This window comes from Labrus mixtus, chromosome 12 (genome assembly GCF_963584025.1).
Source record: "Labrus mixtus chromosome 12, fLabMix1.1, whole genome shotgun sequence".
Taxonomy (NCBI): Eukaryota; Metazoa; Chordata; class Actinopteri; order Labriformes; family Labridae; genus Labrus; species Labrus mixtus.
In genome coordinates, this window is record NC_083623.1 from 13,444,513 (window position 1) to 13,468,228 (window position 23,716).

General features: G+C 39.5%; 1 protein-coding gene across 1 annotated transcript in view; it reads left to right on the plus strand.

The window, feature by feature from the left end:
- The window catches only part of LOC132984995 (potassium channel subfamily K member 2-like), a 32,684-nt gene extending 10,215 nt beyond the window's left edge, over positions 1-22,469 (plus strand). Inside the window, exons 3-7 of the mRNA XM_061052091.1 lie at positions 3,696-3,813; positions 10,930-11,090; positions 15,064-15,259; positions 16,815-16,957; positions 20,700-22,469. Of these exons, the coding sequence (XP_060908074.1) occupies positions 3,696-3,813; positions 10,930-11,090; positions 15,064-15,259; positions 16,815-16,957; positions 20,700-21,056 (975 nt within the window). The 3' untranslated portion in view covers positions 21,057-22,469. The remainder of the gene's footprint in view (positions 1-3,695; positions 3,814-10,929; positions 11,091-15,063; positions 15,260-16,814; positions 16,958-20,699) is intronic.
- Positions 22,470-23,716: the final 1,247 nt, after the last annotated feature.

The window sequence follows — 23,716 nt, forward strand, 5'->3', positions numbered from 1 at the left end:
TTTAGCCCTGCCTCTGCTCTAGATGCTTCACTATGTTTACCTGTCGATAACTTTGTCTTCTGCTTGGGGGCCCAGCAGATTGCATCATATCAAAAAATGTTTTGTTACCTGGTGCAGATAAAAAAAACTAGTTGTAAGTTGCCGGCAGTAAAGCCAAAACAATGGACTTAAAGAAGCTTACATGTATCAGAGAGCACTGATTTTTAGTGACTGTTTCATTCAGCTCATTACCTGTTTTATTTTATGTGACACATCTCTCTTGTTTTCTAACGCGTTATTTCTTGTCTATATTTGGTTCCTTGTTGTGGTGTAGTGAGCCTCACCCTGATTAGGTTTTACCTGTACCCGATCAGGATCTCTTTCCTGGGCTATGAAGTCCTGCCTCCCCCGTTCTCAGTGCCAGTTTAACTGTGTGCTTTCTGCAAACTTTTCTGTTCTAATGTTCTACTCTTTTTAACCTTTGCTTGCTCTGCCTCGCCCTTGTCGGTTTTTGTACTTTTGATTCTCTTTTGCCTCTTGGATTAGTTTGACTTCTCGGACTCAAATCCCTGTTTCTACTTTTACCATCTTTATACTATTCAAGTCTCATATGTATTCCTTTTAATTTGCAATTGTTTTTTATAGCTGCTCTAGCTCTGTCACAGAGTGTTGCAAACAAACCTACATTGGTGTTTATGTTAAGAGTGGATGATACTGCTAAACCCTGAGTTATGTTCAATGTAGGTCCAATGCCAACATTTTCACACACAAAAAAAAAAAAATCATGTTTATGGTTATCAAAAAAATATACGGGCTAGTTAAAAGACTGCAACTAAACTAACTAACACTATTTTTTCCACTGAAAACAATGTTGGTAAATTGAGAATTGCAAAAATGCTAAGTATGTAATTCCCAGGATACTGAATTAAGGAATTGAGAAAATATTTTCTTTTATGTTATTTGAGGTAACAAACCCTTTGAGCTACATTTTCTGCCCTTTGGTTTTGCAGCTTGTGTAGATTGACAGCACACAGTTCCTTGTAGCTACATTTCAACAACACTGAGATGCCATTAGCACATACTGCTTTACTTTGTGTCCCAGGATGTCATGTTAACAGTGTCAATCCCTTAGTGCCTTTTTCTTTCAGTTTCTAATCTATTATTCATTCATTTTAGCTTTAATAGCCTTGCTCTTTGTTGCTTTATAACACTGAACAGTCACAGGTTAATGATAGCGCTCCCAGTTTCACCAAGGCTGACAATAGAGCAGCAGAAAACACTTTGACATTGCAGTGACCCAAACCTGTGTATGTGTGCATGTGCAAGCTGTGAAAAAGCTGACTATGCTGGTTCAGGAGGACTGTAGGCATTGATAATGTAGGCCGTTCATCATAACTGTAGCATTAATGCTTTGTCTGAAGGGTATAACCCACAACAATGGAGATCAACTAAAAGAGCTACTGCTCCTCTGGAATGAGTCTAACATTTATTATCTTGCACGACACTAGAGTAAGATGAGTTTTATTGCTCAGGATCGCGAAAAAGAATATCCCATAGGGGAATAAAGCTTTAGTTCAAGAAAGCATTCCTCCACAATGAATTACCATCGACCTTCCCCTGAGGTCCCAAAGCATTTCTCTTGCATTTGTCTCTGCGTGGGCCTTTTGTTGTACTGCGACTAGCTGACGGAGACAGTTTAAAAAAAAAAACACAGCAGGAACATGATTAAACTGCAGTAAGCATAAAGGGTAGTTTAAGCCTTTCAAACTAAAATTGTTGTTTGTATGTCAATCAAGCTTTAACTTAACATGCATGACATGTTCTGTCGATCACAAACGATTTAGTAAAATGTTCCCACTTCAAGTTTTAAAGTTCAGTGAAACAACAGTGCCTTTATGTCAGAGACAGGATGATATAAGCAGGCTGTTAAGGTTTTTGCCTCCAACCATTGATTTTGCTGGCTTGAACCATTCCTGACACATAATATCAGCGGAAGCTAGCAAGCGAAGGAAGCTAATTTTAGCTAACTGGCTGAAACCTGGGACTACATGCTTTTGAGGTTTCTAGCTAACAAGTTTCCAACAACAAATATTCTTGATGGCTACATGATTTAACAAGACTGTTGACAGAGCTGCATGCCACAGAAAAAAAAGATTCACTTTAACTGCTTGCAAGGTGAAGACTCACCAGTGTTTATTTGGCAAAACTAACCCTATGTTGGGTTATGTTGCTAGGCTATCAGTCAGGCTATCATCATCTGTGAGCTGCTGAGCTGCTTACAGTTGATGTCGAGGTGACTATCAGTGTGAGAGGTAGTAAATGGCAGTTTTTCCCCTCCAGCTGGTGGCTCTCCTCCCCTCCTGTCTCCTGTCATGAGAGTACAGCTCTGAGAGGGAAAACATGTACATCCTAGCTGCTCTGTTTCCTGTACAGCCGTCTGGTTTCTACAGGATCTGCCACACTCAGCTGAGACACGTGTCACACCTCACACTCTCACTCATTACATGGGGACCTGAGCAAGACTAGCTAGTCCACACCATGCTGAGCCAGCTGGTTACACATCTGAACCATGATTGAAGGCAACAAATGTTTTGTTATTTTTTTTATTGTTAGTTTTGAAAAGATAAATTTGATTGAAACAAGAGGGAAAAATGAGCTCCTCTGTTTTTCAGCCTCCTCAAATCAGTGTCAGCCTGAAAAAACAGCACATTTTTAAAAAGATATTGTATGAGTGACTCATCTTTTATTAATTAACATCTGAAACTCTAGATGATCATGACAAAACAGTTAAACATGACAAAGCAAGTGAAATGATGAAAGTACTTTAAATTAGATAAATTAGCCCATTTAGCCTGTTACTCAATGCAGTAAAATGTGATCAAGTTTAGGGATTACAACTCTAAGTCCACATTCATTTTTTTTTTTTCAGAAAGCCAGCTGCTTTGCTTTAGAAAGAGATTTTGATGAAAGGCATAGAGGCCGGAGGTGCTCAGACAACTTCTGCTGAAAAAGGAAAAACAAACTATACTCCTTCTAATGACAAATGGCCCTCTCAGTTACACCAAAAGATTGTAAGATTCTTACAATGTATTGTTTATCATATCTACATGTATTAAGGCCCTTTTACAGAATTTGACATGGCAACAAAGTAACGTTACCAGTGCTGTAATAAATCAATCCTCTGTTGAGAAATCAGTAAAGTCATGTAATTACTTTTTCAGTGAGTAAGATGTTTTTCCAAGTGGCCTGCTCAACAAAGAGATTTTTAAAAAGGCCACTAAAAAGGCCACTTAATCTGTTGTTTTTTTGCTGCTGTGAGGGCTTTAGACTGAGGAAATTAAAAATGACATTAATGTTTTATCTGACCTAAAAATGGCAACGGTACCACATCTTAAGTGTTTGTGTTTTTCTTTGGTTACCCTGCATGCATTTTGTATGCACAATGAAGGCAGTCTGACTGTTATGCATTTATGAAATGCAGTTTCTGTACATATTTCATGAAACACGCTTGTTTAAAACATGAATTCAAATGCAAGAAAGCGCCATGTAACTGGTAACTCTTCATTGTTTTTGGTTGGATGTTTATCTCAGCTGTCATATTCCAGAGAAATCTGATGCACACCACTAATTTCCTTGTGCTTCTCAGCCCATCTCGAACCACATTCCCACTGGAGGACTGTGCATTATCTGCTATCTTTTTTTCTTCTCCACTCCAGCAAGTGGTTTCAGCAGTCCGAGCCGGTGTAAACCCATCAGGAAGTGTATCCAACCAGACGAGCCTCTGGGACATCAGCTCCTCTTTCTTCTTTGCCGGGACTGTCATCACAACCATCGGTAAGAGGAGTTTTCCAACTCTTTCATTGCATTCCTCATTATTTTCTCTTTGAAGAGGCCTCTGACAATTCTTCACAGTAGTTACACGCAATGCTTCAAAGGTGGATTCAAAATGTGGGGACAGTTCGTCTTTGAATACGTGAAAGGGCATTATAGGCACATATATAATTTCATTTATTCTCTAAGGCAGCAGAGGCTCAATGTCGTTTTGATGACTCTTATCTAGAATACAATACGCTCGCTTACCCAAAGCTGCCACATTGTGCCAGCTCTGTGCATGGACTGCAGGTCAACAAAACGATACCATTTAGTTTGCCCCCTACCTTTGTTATATTTATCAGGAACAAAAACATTTTTGTTTTCAAAGTAATTCAAAACAAGAGCAATTAGAGCTATAAGCCCATTTTAGAAATTATCACAAGTATCTTGTGCCCGTATAAAAAGGCTTAGGGCTCATAACCTCTCCACCAACTAATGCCCTGCTGATCATCATCCATGACTTAACCCTTTGTGGCTGCCATAACATTACGGGGCAGATAGATGGGAAGTGAGAGCCAGGTCATCACCAGGGTTATCAAGCTGGCACCTACTTTCACAGGTAGGCCCACTACACCTTGGGAAGGCTAAACGTTTAGCTCTAGCACCCCCAGGACCACAATTAACTGAACATATGAAGGCAGGTTTTTAACACAACAAGATAGAAACATGGACCCAAAATGCAGACTCACTCGAGACAGAGTTCAGTAAAAGTAGAGTTCAATAAATAGTCCAGGTCAGTACACAGGTAAGCACGCAGTGGTGCAAACAAATCCAAAAGGGGCAGGCAAAAAACAAGGTGGAAGGCAATGGTCAAAAACACTAGAAGACTCACAAGAAGAAAAAGGCTTGAACAAGGCGACAAAAGAACACACAACTAATTGGCCTCATGAGGGTGGACACACAGTACAAAAAAAACAGGAAATGACAAAATACTTAAATAAATGAACAAAAGGAAAAAACATGACCTCAGGTAACTTGATGGGTTGTGTCAGGTTTACGAGGATCCAAGTACCTGACTCATCTCACAGTTACACCAACTCAACTTTCTCTCATTTTGTCGACTCTGATGCTTCACACAAGGCAGCATCTGAAGTGTGTCACAGGCTGAAACATTGTCAATGTGGAATGATCTTCTTGGTAAGTGTCTGGGATTTTTTTTTTTTTTTACTTCTGGTTAAGACATAGAACTTTTTCTAATTCAGTTTTGGTATTGATATATAGCTATATAATAACTATATATATAATAATAATAATAACATTGGCCTTGACTCCCAGACGAAAAGCCTGGGTTGAATGGCCATTAGTCAGCCCAAGTAGACTTTACAGCTCTGTGAGTGTTTAATAATGCTGCAGACGGGTCTACATGGAAGTGAAAACTTAATGAAAATACCCCCCAAGAAATAGTCAGAAAAAAAATAAAAAAATGAATTTAAAAAAATGGCTAGAGACCCCAGCCAAAAAGAACAGAACATTGGAAGGAACTGAGTCAACCTTGCAATGAGTCATTGCTGTCAGTACCGCCCCCTAAAACTGGCTAATGAAAACAGAACTAATCTAAAGGAAAAAAATACACCAAAAACAGGACTACAAGTGGTTCTCAGCCCCTACTCAGAACAAGTATCTGGGTAAAAGAAAAAGATACCTTTGTAAAGGAGAGCAAAAAGCTCCTCTTCTCCGCTCAGTGTGTGTGTGCCAGAGCCCCCGCTGCGCACCATGCCTTTCTAATGAACCTCCTCCTACCTGAGTGCAAATTGCAATCAGGTGTGCAGCAGGCAGTGGGAAGAGGGAGATGAGAGAGAGAGACCAGGCCACAGACTAGGCCACAAGTAACTCCCTCCCTCCCTAACAACCCCCCCCCCCCCCCCCCCCCCCCCCGTGTCGGGCCACCGTGTCAAAACGAGTAAAGAAAACACAGCAAAAAAAACTTGATTACATCCTTGCGCTGACAGTGCGGAAAACAATCATGACGTTTAGAGGAAATTCTTGAGTTTTTCAATAGTCTTTGCAAAACATCAATAGAAGGACTTACAACGTCTTCAGCATCAGACAGTGCTGAACCAGCCAATGTCTCAAGAGGATCAGCACTGGACAGCTCCACAGCTCTGATTGTGTCAGATTGTTGCACTCTCTGGCATTCTTGCTGATATGCAACTTACAAAGAAATCATGATGGTAAGTTGCAATCCAAACCTTTAGGTGGTGAATGTGATCTAGTGGAGACAATAGGGACCATCTAGGACGAGGTAATTGGTCGAGTTTCTGGCTTTCTGTGCATATAGATTTATTGTTGCAGTTGCTTTTTGAGGTCTTTTTTTTTCTTAAAGTGGTTTATTGAAAATGAAGCGTAGTCCTAAGAGTTTCACACAAAGTCAGAAAAACAGGACTTTAAAAGGCCTGTGATCCTCTGCTTAGTTACTGTGCTGTGTAATCAAGGAGCTGGCATGGTCTCAGGCTGCAGTACATTAACACATCCAACAAGCTTCCCATATCCATCACTACTTGCACACCATTACTCACTCTGTGTGTGTCACCTCCAGCTGTAAGTGCCTGCTAATCAGGAATACTGAACCACACACACACACACACACATGCACGCACGGCCACACACTCTTATAACTCGATTGGCTCGTAAAAGCAGAGCTTGGTGGATCTGTGTTTCTGTTAAGTGGGCTTTTTGAGTCCATTTCACATCTTCACATTCTGTTAGAGCTTAATCTGTAATCCAAAAATGTAAACCTTTGATTTGAAGTTAAATCAGCCATCCCTGCGGTCAGAACCCAATCTTCAAATATTTTGACTTTGCTTGCTCTCCCAAACATTTCTCCAGCCTTTTTCCAAAAAAATGTATCTGTACTGCTTGGGGCATCTAATCTGGCACATCCTTAACTTCTCCACTTCTCTGTTTGGTGGGCTGTTGGGCTCCGTATCACGTCTCCAGGATCCTGTAAGGAAAAGTAACTGCACTGCAATAACTTGATTTTGCCCTCTGGTTAGCAAAAATTTGAAAATATTTGCTTTAATATTAGAATGAAGGTATTCACTTGTAGGCAGCAAGTAAGAGCTGCACTTTGGGTTTTCTCTTAACCTCAGATTGCGTGTGTTGAATTTCTGCTCTCACCTAAGTGCAGCAGTGATACTGAAAGAGAGCTTTTCATACAAAAGGTTGTGTTATGTTCCCAGCCAAGGGGAATCAAGACACAACATGGCCAGTGACCCCCACTCTTCCCACTCTTGAGAAAGCCATCAGTCCAGGTCAACTTCAGATTTAACACAGCAGTATATTTTCTTCAGAGCAGAGCAAGGCCCAAAAAAACAAACAAAGGGTGACTACGAAAAGCCTTCTGTCCTAACATGGAAAAAAAAAACTTTGGCTTCCATCGTCTCCTAACAAAAACCAGGAGTAAACAACACTATTTTTCCATTTACACTCAAATTAAACAATCTTCCCAAGTTACACTAACACTACAACAAGATCTGGCCTACTCAATTCAAAAGGCTCTGATTTCATGCTGAGTTTGTTGGCAGTGGCCAGTGAAGGGGAGATAAGGTTCTCCTTCTTCTTCTGGGGTTAAATAACGGTTGGCATCGATATGTTTTGCTAGTCCCTCTATGAATCAGACTCAGTTGTCTGAGTCTGTGCAGGTCCGTCTGTGATTGTGTAGTCAAGTTCTTCTCTGGTAATATTCATAACCGGGAGAGCAGGTTGCAGTGAGTTTTTTAAATCTGTGGTGTCAAGATTCGGCCAATCATCGCTGCGTTTATCTTTGCTCCCTCCATTTAACAGCAGGATGACCACCTGATCCATCTAGACACACTCACACAGACACACTCACTCACACAGACACACTCACTGACACAGACACACTCACAGACACAGACACACACACTGACACAGACACACACACTGACACAGACACACTCACAGACACAGACACACTCACTCACACAGACACACTCACTCACACACTCACTGACACAGACACACTCACTCACACAGACACACTCACTGACACAGACACACTCACTCACACAGACACACTCACTGACACAGACACACTCACTCACACAGACACACTCACAGACACAGACACACTCACAGACACAGACACACTCACTCACACACTCACTGACACAGACACACTCACTCACACACTCACTGACACAGACACACTCACTCACACAGACACACTCACTCACACAGACACACTCACTGACACAGACACATTCCCACGGATACACACCCACACACTGCAGGGGAGGAGACGTGACTGAACAAACACAATAGACATGATTAATACATTAATATGACCCAGGTTCATGTGTTTGTAATCATCATCAGTTTGGTTCAGAATACAAAGACATGCTTATGATTTAAAGAAATAATTGTTCAGATTGAATATTTGTTCTGTGTAAAACAATTGGGCATTGTGTGGTTTTTTTTTTTTATTGCTTTACCTGCTTCAGCTGGAGATGGTGACCAAGCATTTATAACAAAGATTGATTTGTTTATGCAGAGAGTTTTAATAGGATGTGAAGCATTGTGCTAAGGCATCTTTCCCCTTACTGAATTACCTCGTGTTTCTGTTGCCTCTGCTTCTCTGCTCTACATGGAGTCAAACAGGTGCGGAGTGATTGATCCCTGTGGAACTCCCCACTCAAGTGTCCTCTATTATTTTATTCCCACTGAAAGTTAGATTTTCTTCTGAGTATCAAGACGGGTCTCTGTTTTGGAAATTGAAAGTCTGGAAAAAAAGGGTTCTAATTCCAAATAAATCACTGTTTGATTTTTTTTTCACATTTTGTTTTTCTATTTGGTGATATACATCTCCATGAAAAAAGAACGCCCTAAAGTACTCTAATAATGATCTTTAAGAGACGCTAATAAGGTCACTCAGTTCAAAGATGCTCTGCTGAGTTTAGAGGAAAGTCATTAAACCTTCATGGTCCTCTGCAACGACATTTGTTCCTTTAAGAGAGAGTACAAAGCGCGCCACATTACTGCACGAGATTCTTACATAACCTAGTTAGTATCATGTAATGTACGCAGTGATATAAGGGACATGTTAAATAATGGGTTTGTCTACATCAACGTTAATGTGATGATGGGACAGATATTTTAGAGTATCTATTTCATTCATGTAGGCCATATTGTTGTCAAAAGATCAAAATTGAATGATTTGTTGCTTTCAAACTGAATTGTGGTTAAACACTTCACTTAAGTCCTGTGAGAGAAAAAGATCAGAGCAGAGGAGAATTTGTTCTTTAACAGTAATAAAGCTGTAGTCCAATGTGTAAAATAAAAACTGATGTGCACATGTTTATTACAGATTACAAATAAATCCATTTTTGAAGACTTAAAAATGCTCAATTTAAAAAAAAATACAGCCTAGAGTATACAGTCTCCCCTTTTTTCAAATGTCTTTTATTAACCTAGCGTTTCTCCTTTTGTCTATTTGTTTCAGAACCCAGTAGTCTTTACAAATCCATCTTTTTATTCCATTTCACAATAATTTGTCTTTGAGCTTGCCAATTGCTTTTCATGCCTGACACCATGATAGCTTTCAAAGATGAGCTGAGAATATAAACAGGATTGAATTTGTTTAATTCAATCTATAATATGAAAGAAAGACTGCTGAAGCGCTGCTTCAAATTAGCGCGCCGCTGTGTCTTCGTTTGTTCTGCCATGGCACCCAGAGGTGTTAAAAACAAATCCAGCGTCCCGTTCTTCCTTTGAGCTAATCATGAAATCAGGGTGATTTGATTGACACTTTTTCGCACATTTACTGCCACCATACTACCAGTGTGAGACTGGGAAGTTGTTAGAAGGCACCCTGCAGCTTCTATCCTGAGATGGGTGAATCCATTAAAGGAGAAAAGTGTGTGTAGTTCATTATGCAGAGCTCTTGTAAAATGTTAAATAATAGAAAGTCATGTGTTGTGTCTTGTCTTTCTTGAGGTTCGGTTTACAAAAGACACAGGACTCTACCAGGATATTGAATTCGAAGGGGTACTCCTGCTTTTTATGGCTGCACATGATAGTGGATTTGGATAGAAGATGAAAGCCAGCAACCTATTGACCGTGTGTGTGTGTGTGTTTGTGTGTGTGTGTGTGTGTGTGTGTGTGTGTGTGCATGTGTGTGTATTTGTGTCTCTATATACAGCATATTGTCTTTTTCTTTTGCTCATTTAATTTTTTCCATATTTCATTAAAGTCTCAGTTACTAGTGTAATGAGTGTAAGAATGATCAACCTTGAGTATGAATCTTTTTTTTTTTTTAAAGACGTCCATCTTTAAATATTAACATTTCTCCAAGCTTGTCTGCAGTGATGTCAAAGCTCAGTCAAGTTTTTGTGTAACGTTTTCCAGTCTCTGGTCTATCCAGTGTAGATTAATTTTTTTTTTTTTCCAGTTTTCCTTCTCTGTGTTTCATCACTTTATTGCAATGCAATAACATCAATGTTCCTGTTTTTGTATATGTACTCAGAGTCTGTCCTGCATAAGGCAAACAGAAGGAGAAGAGAACGTAATATGTTGCCCAACAGTATGAAAAGATAAATAAAACATGTCATGTGAAAGAACTAGAACTGTCTTTAAAATCATTGTACGACAAGAAGGCATGCATTAACCCAGAGGTTTGTAACTGTAGACACACAACAAAGCAGTTACAGGATCTTATTTCCTATTTCTGTGTTTATGCAGCACAAAAAGCTGTGGCTCATTACCAGTGAAGAGCTCTGATAGTTTTAACACTCTGTAGCACAACATGATGCCACATTTTTGACTTGACATTGTTTTTTCTTCTACACAACAAATGTATGCATAAAAGTCGATGCAAACTGAATATCCAGGTTGAAGAAAATAAAATCGTATCTGCTTTAGGTTCTGAGTATCTTAAAAACACATAAATATCGCAAAACATTTCCTGTTCTGCAGATAATGTATAATGCCCTGCTCATCACACATCACACAAAAAACTGACTGTGTCTCTATGTTGCAGCTAATTTCCTCTTACATTCTGAATGAAATACTGCCTGATGAGCTAATGAACTCTCTCTCTGCCTCCTTTCTGTCTGTCAGGGTTTGGGAACATTTCTCCTCACACAGAAGGAGGGCGGATCTTCTGCATCATCTACGCTCTTCTAGGGATTCCCCTGTTTGGATTCTTATTGGCCGGCGTCGGGGACCAGCTGGGGACCATTTTTGGGAAAGGCATCGCTAAAGTAGAGAAGATGATTGTGGTGAGGTCCTTCCCTCCTGATTCATTTTCTTTCTTTTTTTTTTGTATGTTTACCTGTGTGCAGTGAGCCGTTTTAATGTGGAAAGCACACAAGGATACAGGAAACACACCAGTAGCTGTAAAAGTGTATTGCTGGAGCTGTTTCTGTAAAGAACTGTTATATCCAAGGGTCAAAGTTAAAGCAGAAACATAAAGACCCTGCATCTGAATATTGTGAAAGCGCAGGATTGTTTTTTTTTCCAAAGCAGTCTGGGTTTTTTCTGAGAGGAGGAAATGGTTTCACTCCTGAGAACCATTTAAATTGCAGACAGTTTGTTCAAGATTGAAAGCTTAGATCAGTAAATTGCAGTTAATTTGTAACAAGTTCCAAAATTCAGCAAAGAAGAACAGTTAGGGTTTTCTTTTGCCGTCTTCTTCGCTAAACTTGTGGAACCGTTTCCATCGTTTTCCTGCTTTCTGTTTATGGTGGTGAAATTAACCCAGACGGTTGCATCTCTCTAAAATAATGATGCTATGGGTTATTAATTAAAGTGCCTTTTACACATTGACTGGGTCCAAAGCTGAGTGGTTAGAGAGCACCATTAGTCATGTTGGACATACGGAGTATAAATGGAACCTGCTGGTTGATATTAAGTCATTAAGTATCTCCTGGAAACTCAAAGGCTTACCCTGAAAAAAAAAAACGACAAAGCAATCAAACAGCTGCTCAGTGTACCAGCCCCTGAGGAGAACCTGACCTAAAGCTGGTTTTAAAAACAGCTGTATTTATTTCATGTTAAAGGTACAGTATTTATAATGTTATTCAAATTTTACACTTAAATTAATGAAATATGGACTAAACCTATGTTCTATTTTTTTTTGTTGAGTACTTATATTACCTCAAATATTTCCAACAGTTATCAAAGCCAAAGAGATCCGTGATTTAATAGTTGTACAGACGTGTCTTATCGTGGCGGCTGGCATGACAGACGCAACATATCTATCGTTGCCATGGAATCACGGTCAGCGAACACTAAATGAGGAAGAGGGAACTGCTACTGACAGCTGCCATACTGTCATGAGTTTCTGGTTCAGTTTTGGATTTGTTTATTTCAGTGTTTGGATTTAATTTCCTGTTTTATTTTTGTCTCTTTCTCCCTTCCTGTTGCTTGTTTCCCTTGTGCGTATTTGTATTGCTTTATTTCCAAGTTTAGTCTTTAATGTCTCCTGTCTTATCCTCGTGTTTCTCTATGTCCTCTGTGTATTATTACTGTATATGTACTTGTGTGTCCTTAGTGTTTCCTGTTTTATTTTGTAGTGCTTGTCCCCAGCGTTTCTTGTCTTGTCATACTTCCTCCCTTTGTCTGGTTTCCCTCCATATCGATTACCCTGATTATCTTCACCTGTGTCTGATTATTCCTGAGTGTATTTAATCTTGTTCCTTTCCTCTTGTTGTCAGTTCATTTTGTCTTATGTCGCACTCACACTATCAAAGTTGTCCCGTACCGTGCTTAAACACGATTGCGCCCCCCCCAACCTCCCCATTCCCCCGCTGGCCTGCACGGCCTGCTCTCACACTGCTCCAGGACAAACCGGGCCTAAGCATAGTTACCTCTTGTATATAACGTTGTTATATACAACCACCCTGAAGTGTGCCAGGGCCAAGGTAGTGTACCGTGCTTGAGCATGGTACGGCGCACACACACTGGTCAAACGAACTGGACTTTAGGGGTGAAGCGAGCTTAGGCACGGTACGGATTGCCAGTGTGATCGCACCCTTACTGCTCCTGTCATACGTCTCTTACCTCCCAGTGTTTTCTCGTGTCTTTTTTTTTGTTTCTCTTTTCTGGACATTTGTTGGACTTTTGAAAAAGTAAGCATTTCTTTCCTTTTGCCTTTTTGTTCAAATAAATACTTTTGGTTTTCTGCACGTAGGTCCTCCTCTTGATCGATACCCCACTGGTGGCTGAATTGGTATAGGACTAATGTGCGTTCAAATTCTGCTTTATTTTTTTACTTGTACCTCAAAAAGCTGCAGGTTTGACTCCCGGCCTTGGCCCTTTAATACATGTCTGCCCCTCACTCTCCTCACTAAATTTATTCTGGGGAATAATCAGCCTAATTGAATACAGAATATACATCTCAAATCACAAAAAAAAATTTCAAGGAGGGCACAAGGGTTCAGAAACGTGTCGATACAATAAATGCGTTCTGTCTTGAAATCGAAGTCAATGCTGTCATGTCTAGCCTTACAAAAGAGCTGTGGTTGACTAAACTGAATCATTACAAAGGTTTAATAATGTCTTTGTTGCTATAAATGAAATTCATTTACAGGAAGACATTCAAGACATTGAATACAATTGCGAACAAGTGAAAGTTTGAGCTGATACCACAGGTTCAGTATTTTGCCAGTTGTTCAGTTGAATAGAACATGACCTCGGTGCACTTGTATAATACAAACCTGTAATCAAACCTGTTCTGCAGAAGAACACCTCGAGATACACTCAGAGCATGGATACGCTTCCCCTGTAAACAACCCCAGAATCATTACTTTAACATTTTTCCACAGAGGGGACATTTTTCTAGAATGTTCTGTTGTGTAAGTGTATAACAATGACAGGCTTAAAAATCATCCTGTTATCTTTAACAAGCCCACTAAAGCAGTCCCTGATTTCATAAGAGCCTTTTATTTCCAGAATAAAAGCTCTATCAATAGGTACATTTTACCAGGAGCCACGATACTCAGCAGCAACAGATTGATTATGACTTTGATTTATTGCTGGCTAGTGGCTTTGTTTCTCCCAGAGGAGTAGGAGAAAGGTTAGTACATGTAGCTAGTTCAAACAATGAGAATAGATGGACTGTAGCATCTGCTGAAGTGGCTGCTGTGCATTGAAGATGCTGGCTAAGGAAAAAAGACTCGGCTATAGAAGACCCTCAGGAATATATTGTCTCTTTGGGGTTGTTAGTCTCCACCTCATTTGGTCCTATGACTCACTGTAGGTGTCTTTGAACTGTGTGCTACTGAAGTGGATTTTGCTCAGTGCAGTGAGGACATTAGACATCACAGACGGAGTATTTTGAGGTCTGACTGCTCTGTATGCTCCCCTCAGAGGCACTGTGCTTGGGGCTTACATAACTGGAAGGGAAAAGGGCAGCATGCACAGGGAACCAGCTGAAAGCAGTCACCTCCAGAGCCACCGAGTAAACAGCAGAATATACCCTAATGTTCTGTAACTGGAGAGCTGCAGATTTAATCAAACTCAAATGTCCATGGTGACATGAAAGCACAGGCTGTAACTATGGTGAATCCATTAGAATATCTGCTCATATGAGTTGCATGTCAAATACTTGAGAAGTCCAATTACTTTTTTTTCATATCAAGTCTTGATCCAAAATGTCCCCAGCTCCGTGAGCGAGCCTTCTGACAGTGGACGTTCTGTCACAAGAGCTTGGCACCCTGACGTTTGAGATGTTAGAAACCAGTAAATGTATTCCTGGAAGGAGGTCGAAAAAAAAAAAACCCAAGTGACTCATCCTAAATGTGAAGAGACCAAAAATAAATAAAAGCGAAAGACTGTGGGACATGAGGAAGAGGAACACAGCCAGAATGTTTTCAAGGGTTATTTTTTTTTTACAAAGGTTTGAAGGAAGTTCCTGTACTCTGAAAAATACCTGATAGTTTTCAACTAAACTGAACATTTTTTGAGTTGGCCAACAGAATAACTGGCTAGATATATAAACAAATTAAATCGCGTCATAATGACTTATTGAGAAACATTTTTACAACATTCATTACTGTTCTGTCACAATTACAAAGAAGGTAAGTAAAGAAATAATGAAATGTGACAAAAGGGCATTTTAATAAAAAACAAAACAAATAAATACATTAAACAAAATTCATTTGGGTGTTATAGTTCTTACAAACCTATCTCAGCCCCACTGGTTTCCATGTCTTATCTTAGTACCAATAGTTTTGTATTATCTCTTTTCAGAAGTGGAAAGTCAGCCAGACGAAGATCCGCGTCTTCTCCACGCTGCTCTTCATCCTGTTCGGGTGCCTCATCTTCGTGGCCCTACCTGCCGTCATCTTCCAGCACATCGAGGGCTGGAGCACGCTGGAGTCAATCTACTTCGTGGTCATCACTCTCACCACCATCGGCTTTGGAGACTTTGTCGCTGGTGAAAAAGGTCACTCGATTTTCCTTTGAATTTATAGACTCCCTCTTTCATTTTTATGTCTGACACTCGGTATGGAATCAGTGTGTTTATAGCCGGATGATTCCTCAGCCGGTCTGACTGAACAGATGTGCGGCATGGCGGTGAAAAGCCTCCCTTTGTTTGCTGTTACTCTCTATGCTGCACATTATAACATATGAATTCTGACAGTTTCTCTAAATCAACCATGCAATGCTTGATGCCTCCCATCTGTGAGACAAGAAATCCAAAATAACTACTGTAAAACAAATAGAGATGAATAAAGTAGAAACTTTGGAGCCACTAAACGCACATGTGCCCACCCTTTAATTAACAGAATAGCTTTATATAATAGAATATAGCCCATGCATAATCAGAGTTATTTTTTGTCTTATTATAAATAAAGCTAGAGGCAGCACACATTTATCTCAGCAAAGCCAGCACAATAAACAAAAATAAATATGTATGGTATACTATTAGAAAAGAATAGAATAGAAAAAGTTGATTGATAGCACATTTCATTACAGGTAAGCTCAATGTGCTTTACATTGATGATAAAAACCTAGGAACACAAGTGACAAATAGCTCAACTATCATGAATATGATACAGAAACCAAATTAAGAACAAAACAAAAAACACTTACACAAACCCACACATACACAAAGAGTAACTATTCATATGCTTGGAAGAATAGATAGGTTTTGAGTTTAGCTTTAAAAGAAGAGAAGTTTAACCCTAAACATTCTTTATGGGTTTTTTTTCTGTAAGAAATCAGAGGTTTAAAGATGTTTTTTTGATATCAACTCTCTGATCAAATGAGCACTAGATGTTTGATCTTGAAAGTAAATATCGAGTTTAGCGTACTAGCAATAAGGGACTGCTCTAGAGTTGACTTGTTAACAAAATAAATATGGTTTGTGTATGCTGTACAGAAGGAGGTTTTGTGCATGTATGTGCGTTAGCAGGTGGCATTAGGTTGATTCGGCCTGCCTGAGAGACAACAAGAGAGAGGCAGATGGTAAAAATCACAAACACTTAGCTGCTAGATGAAACTTCCCTGAGCAGAACTAATGGTTGTACATTGGATTAGGCCACCTGTGTCAGTGTCAGGAGTTACAGTAAACTCATCAGTCTTTAGGTAAACTGCGCTGTCTACATGCTGGCCGCACTGCATCACAACAGGTGATTTATTGAGGGTTATTCCATAGACACAGCTCATGACAGGGACTAAAAGAGTATGTAAAAGTATTGAAGCTGGTGTTTGAAGTGGGAGAGGATATATGATTGATTTGTTTGTTGGAAGTCCACAGGCGGTTGTCAGAAAAGTACGAAGCAGATATAAATCTTGCAGCCTTCATCCTCATGTGCCATAAAAAACAAGCAGAAACTCAGCCATAAAAACACCAAACATAACAACAAAATGACTGAATCTGGTAAGAAGTTTGAAAGGATACATTTTTTCCTGATAAAATAATTGTTTTCCCATAATCAGGACTTTATCCAAATAATTTGTAATCCACCGAACCTGCTTTGTTTTATGTTCTCCAGCTGGGTCAGAGAGTCAGGACTACCTGGACTACTACAAGCCTGTGGTGTGGTTCTGGATCCTCGTGGGCCTGGCGTACTTTGCTGCTGTGCTCAGTATGATCGGAGACTGGTTCAGGGTCATCTCAAAGAAGACAAAAGAGGAGGTATGAGATCATGTGCCATGAGTTCTATCAGTGTTCAGGCTGAATGATTAGGGAAATATGAAACCTCTCTTGAATTGGAAAGTTTCTCAGTAAATTAGAATTAGAATTACCTGCTAATAGATGAAAGCTTGGTTGCTTGAGTCCATTTTCAGACTTTTAATTCATTTTTGTACTGATCTAGCTCTCCAAGATGAGCCTGTATTTTCTAAGATATTTCAGTCAAAATCCTTTTACAGTATTTTCTTGTAAATAAGAGGACAAAGACTTCCCAAAGACGATGTCTTTCACATTTATTAACCAGTGTTGTGGTTTGCACCGCCACACTTACGGAAAATGAAAAAATTAAAAACTTTGACCTAAAATAGTAGGGTTCAGTATGCTTGAAATTAACTGCATGCTATGTCCACAATGTCATGGTGTGATAAACTTTAAAAGCACAGGGAAAAAAAAAAAATTGCATCCCTGCTGTTCCCACACAATATCAGGAAAAATAATGGAGTGTTTAAAAAAAAGAGCTTAGCCCTCTTCAAGATATTATGACAACATGAAGTTAATATGCAGAACCGTGCTTACTAGTTATTTCACTTTAGCAAATTCCCTTACAAATGTACAACTAATCAAATCTTGTAAGGACAAGTCAGCTCAATTTTAGGGGAATGGAGGCTCTAGGGTATTGCAGATATTGAATGGGGATGACAGTAGCTACTTTTTCCATTCTTCTCCCATGGCTTTAATGGAAGTAGTTCTGTGGAGACTGAAAAGAGTAGAGCTTGAGAGAGAAATTCAAATTCTACCTTACTTTAAGTTGTGTGGACTAGCTGTCACAGATATCAAAGCCCTTTTTTCAGAGGCTGTAAGATTGATTCGGATCACTTTGTTTAGGTATACTGAAACATTCAAAGTAGCACTGTGGAGGTTTGTAGGATATTTTCTTTCATATTTATAGGCTAACACTGGTGCGTCTGTTCCTAAGCAGTAAGTTCAGAGGTGTGATCACATTCGTCTCACTTCATTTTGACAGAGGAATAACTCAAGGCTTTTCCAGTTCACTCTCCATAAATCTGAAGTGATAAATCCTCTTCCAGTGGAGAAAATACCATCTCATACAAGGGTTAGATTAAATATTTGTTGTGATTCCAGCAGAGTAATAACATACCTTGCTGTTTTGGCAGACTCATTATTTTCATGTAAAAAGGTTTGAGAGAACCGTGCATCCCGGCAATCACGCACTTCAAAGCATAAACCAGACACATGCAGGTCTTATTTCTTTATTCCATACAAAATAAAAAAAGGAAGACTAGTCTGCAGTGGGAATCCTCACACAGGCTTAATTAGGAGAGAAGCAGTAGAGGCTGAGAGCTCTACAGAGAAATACATTAGTGAGAGAGGATGTTTCTGTGCAAGGTTGGGGGTTTGGAGGGAAGGGGGCGAAGGGGCGAGGATGATCAGGCAGAGAAAGTGGGAGAGAGGAGGAGAAATCACGCACTCAAGTGTTTGTGCTCTGGTGTGTGTTGCCAAGTGTGAGCACACATACAGGCACACACCATAAATTTGAACGTATGCGTTCAGAAGTCCGTTTTCAACAAGCACACCTCAGAGTGTGATGAATTATGAAACAGCAGGGAGAGAAAGGCCTTATGTATTATGAAGGCAGGATCAATGAAGTGTGTGCTCTGTTCCAGTGCATTGCCTCTCAGGGGATGTAAACATACAGACCTTTTTCACCACATACTCTATATTCTCCTGAAAATTAGCCTGAGGCTCCTGCAGTATAGTTTAGCAGAAAGCATATCTGCATCTCCTCATCTGTGCAACATTCAACTAAAGCTACCATTGACTGTGAAGCATAAACTAGAACTCTTCACACAAACCTTTCTCAGCACTTTTGCACAAATTGTTTTTGCATTATTTGCATTCTCCTATAGCCAGTTGTCTTGTAATGAAACTGAAAGTAGCAAAGCCTCTAAATACTGAGGTCACAAATTATACAAAATACATTTTCCATGTTTAGTTTTTTTGTTTACGTTTATTCTACTTTTTAGGAAATGTGTGCTCAAACAGGCCTATTGGAGATTTTCCCTTTGTGACATCACAAAGGGCAGTAACCCCACCCCCATGGGTGACACTCCCACAGCAAGGTGTTTTTTCTCCCTTCTAAGTCTGCCTTCTCACCTTAAACAATTGGTCATTGTGCAAGAAAGACCAAGCCACCCAAGACCTTTCAGAGATGGGCGTGGTCAGACACAGCTCATTTGCATTTAAAGGTACAGACAAAGAAACTGCCTGTTCTGAGCAGGGCTGAAATAGAGGGGTTTATAGGCATGATAAAACACAGGATCAGAGGGGATTTTTGAAATGAAACTTCACATACATGTTTTGTGGAGCTCTGAGACTTATTTAAACTGGTTGAAAAGGAGGATAATATGTGACCTTTAAGTTATTAATTTAAAAAAATGAGGCATAAGCCCTACTCTATCTGCTTACATGCAAAGAGTTAGATTAGAAGACTTACACCTCCCCCTATATGTCAGGTAAATATATTTTCAAAGCAGCTTGTTAGCATAGCTAAGCAGAAAGAAAGGAAAAAGGTTAAGAGCTGGCATAGCTTTGTAAAAATAAAGGCTGCCACCATTCTGCCACACCGAAACATTATTTTATTTTGTACAAAACATAATAACACAGCATTTGTTTTTACAGGAAGAAGTTACCTGATGTCTCTGTCAGTTGAAATTTGTTACAGCTCAAATACATAAAATATAATGTGTTTGTTATTAATCCTATAAGTGGAGCTTGTAGGCAGATGTAATTGCCTACAGACAAAGAATGATGCTTTTTTGCCCTCTTTCTCACCTTTTTTGCTAAGCTAAGCTAACATACTAAAAGCATAGGTTCCTCCGTAATGGACAGATACAAGAATTGTATAAATGTTGTCATGTTTTCCTTCCCAACAAGGCATTTTGTTTATGTCCTAAAAAGTGAAACTATTTGTGAGGAACCATTGTTAATGAACTGGAAATTGAAAATGATACATTTCAGGTAACATCACCAGCTGTACCTCAACACATTTTGTCCAAAAATATTAACCAGTTAGGGCTTCTTATTAATTATTTATTCCTACTCCACGTCTACAGCGACACTCAATGACAAATGAACATTAACTGAAAATAAAAGATGTAGGTTACAGGCATTGCTAATTGGATAGCATCCAATTCATGTGAAAGAACGCTTGAGGCAAGAGCATTTAAACAGTAGTCTGAATAGAGAAATAGATGTGGCATTCACAAGCCTGAACTCCATTAATTATTGGTGTGCTTTTCACATTAACATGGTCCAAGCTATTAACCTATTCAGTCAGACATCAAGGACTACAGTATTACATTCACAGTTGGACATGGGGCTTTTGTATGATAGGTCATAAATAAAGAGTTACAAACGTACAAATAAATGCCTGCACTACTGTCTCATTTCTAGTTCCTTGAGTCTGCAAAGCTATGAAATAAAGGCAGTTCAGGGCTTTAGTAACACATGAGGTTGGATAAGTAAAGGATGAGGTTTAAATATCGACCTGTTGTCATGTTACCCAGGAAAACATTTCCGGCTTAAATTCAGGAAGCAAATGTTTTTTTTCAAAGCTGCATCGGAGCATGCTAACCAGATAACATTGGGTAACAGATGTTGATGTAAAGGGGGACATGCTGTGCTTCAACACCTGCAGGCATCAATCTTCAATCTTTCTCTGCAGGTTGGAGAGTTTCGAGCTCACGCGGCTGAGTGGACAGCAAACGTCTCCGCTGAGTTTAAAGAGACCCGGCGGCGACTCAGCGTTGACATCTATGACAAGTTCCAGCGTGCCGCATCCATCAAGCGCAAGCTGTCGTCCGAGCTGGGCATTAACGCATCCATCAATCAAGAAATGACCCCTGGCAAGAGGGCGCTGTCGGCCAACCTGTACGAGGACAGAGAAGCTTACACCAGCCTGACTCTCTCTCTCAGTCCCATCACTGGGGGGCTGGCCAGGAACGGCAGCCTTTACCTGAACGGTCTCAGCCCTGACTACGCTGACCGGCGGGAAGTTGTAGTCATCGAAAACCTAAAATGAGCATCAGCATTAAAGAGAGACTTACTCATCTGACTGGAGCAATCTGATAGCAGACAGAGATCACCATCACACAAACACTTTTGTGCTTTTATAAGGTGCATCAGTGTTAAGGAGGCCTTGCGCAGCCATGAAGAGGATTCTGTCAAATTATTGAAAACCTTGAGTGACTAATACACAAATCAATAGTCAAACTCCAATTCCACAGGGGTGTCTAGGACTACCTTCAAAACCTCCGGTGTTTGACGGCCCCCTAGTTCCAGTCATACTGTAAAGGAGTCTGACTTCTTTACATAATTTCAGCACCAACACAATCTACAGCTTTGCTCACGATTGGACCAAATCAGAAGCCTGCTGCAGACTGAAACATGATTGTATTGGAGGACTGTGTAAAAAAAGAAAACTCTTTTAAAATATAAAAGCCCATATTGAGCTTTCAACACAGCGAACGTCTTCTAAAATGCTGACAGACAGTCCTGTGAACACAGAGAAATAAATGCATTCATAAAACCTAGAAAGCAATAGATGTGTCTGTGCTCATCTCTTGATGAATCAGAGGTCATGAAATCTGCATCAGATAAAAGGATCCTCTCGACTAAAAACACTCCCTAACCCTAACCAACAGTGAACACTTGTTCTGGTCCTGTGCAAACACAAAGGAATGTGGCTCTTACTTTTCGTTTACACTTCTTCCAGTATGAATTGATATGCCTTGCATCCGCCTGTCAGACTGTCCTCACTAAGAGATGAATGTTGACATTTTTGTTCCTTCATGATTGACTTTTAGCTTTTCACCCTAAGGAATAATCCACTTGTGCCTTACTGGGAACCATACTGAACATGTGAGGATGGTGATGCATGAAAGACTAGGAAACGCTTTGTCTGTCCACTCATACGTTATATACGAGCACAGCACTAGTAAAGATATATATAAATTAATAAATAGCAGGAGGCATCTCTGAAAAACACAGAAATTAATGGAGGGAGCATATTTTTAAGTAGGGAGAGAGTGGAGAAAATGTTTCTTGAGATAACTTGGAAAATGTCATCTTTCTGTCTGCCAGTGAATACATTAAGTACCAGTTTTTATGTGCTGAGATTGCGACATAAACCGCACAGTGCCAGGCTCCTCCATTACACCCTATTCTCCTCATATACCAAAGTGATCTCTTTATTCTGCCTGGGAATCAGAAAGGTCCTCACTCTGATCAAAGGATCAGGAGAGCTGTTTGTTATTTCTGATTCTAATTCTGTTGGTTTCTAAAAATTGAACTCTACTTTCATGTTTGGTCATGGTGGTGGAATATAGAGCTTGGTGCACTATGGCTGTCCTTTTCTATCCAGTTTGAAATAAATGTTGGCAGGCATAGTAATGGTGTAATGAAAAGCTTTTGGGATGTAAAGCATCAAGAACTGTATCTTTACCTTACTGGTTTTCATAATGTTTCAGCGCTCATCACAACCTTCAGATATCATATTTTTGAAAGATGATTTTTTTGGGGGGGCCAATACTGAATGTACACCATTAATAACCTCTATTTACTGAAAATTACTGTAGTGACTAATTTATTCCATCTTTTTGAAGTCTGGGTATCATCACAGAGAAAGAAAAATATACAAATAAATGCCAAGTTGATTAAAGTCATGAAAACTGTAGAAATGTTGTTGTGGCACAGTTAATATCTCACTCTGATTCATAACACAGGAAACCCATCTGGGGTCACATTTTATTTTCAGAACATTTCTGAATTGAGGAGAATGGGTGCTTCTGATAAGAAGCTTATTTGAGGTTGTGATGTCTCCCAGCTGAATGGTTTGAATGATGTGTCTTATTGTCAGTGCTTTTATCCAGCAAGATATGCTGTTATATTCTCAATGCATTTTATAGTGCTATTTACAGCTTGTAGCATTGGAATACATATACAACACAGTGTGGCTTACGAGACAGTCAGTTCTACTTGTCTGCTATATCAAATGTCTTATTTATGTGTTTTTTATCAAGTATAAAAAAATGTTTTCTTTTGAAATTAACCACTTTTTCCACAGATAAACACAAATGAACACCCGCTATAGTTAATACCGTGACTAAATGGCCGGTTGGTTGCACCCAGTCTTCATAAGCTCACATGTAGCCAATTTATAAGGTAAAAGACTATTTGGAGAGTTCTTCATCAGCAAAAATCCATTAGCTATTGAAGTGGCTGATAGCTATTTTGACTGTTTCAAGGTGTAACACAAAAGAATGGGAAGAACATTAGCTAGGATGTTAGCTAGGACATGACATCAGCAAAAATTGTAGCTAGCATAAAATATTTGCCAGAAAATGTTGTACTGGCAATTATTCAAGCTAATGTAAAATGTGACCCTGGCAACATACATTATGCAACATAACTTTGGTTAGAAAGTAAATTTGTAGCTTACATTACTGTTAATGCTAATGAGTTACCCAATAAGATGTTTTAGCTTGAATGATCACAGGATGCTCTCCATATTCTCCACTATCCATTATATTTTCTGTTGCTTATTAATCTAGAAGCAGTGAAATTCAAATAATTTGTCAGGTTCTCTACACTTACTGTACATGACTTACAACATGGAACATAGCAGTAAGATCACTCAGCTGTCTTTTATATCAAAGGAATTACAGATGTGTCAAGACCTTC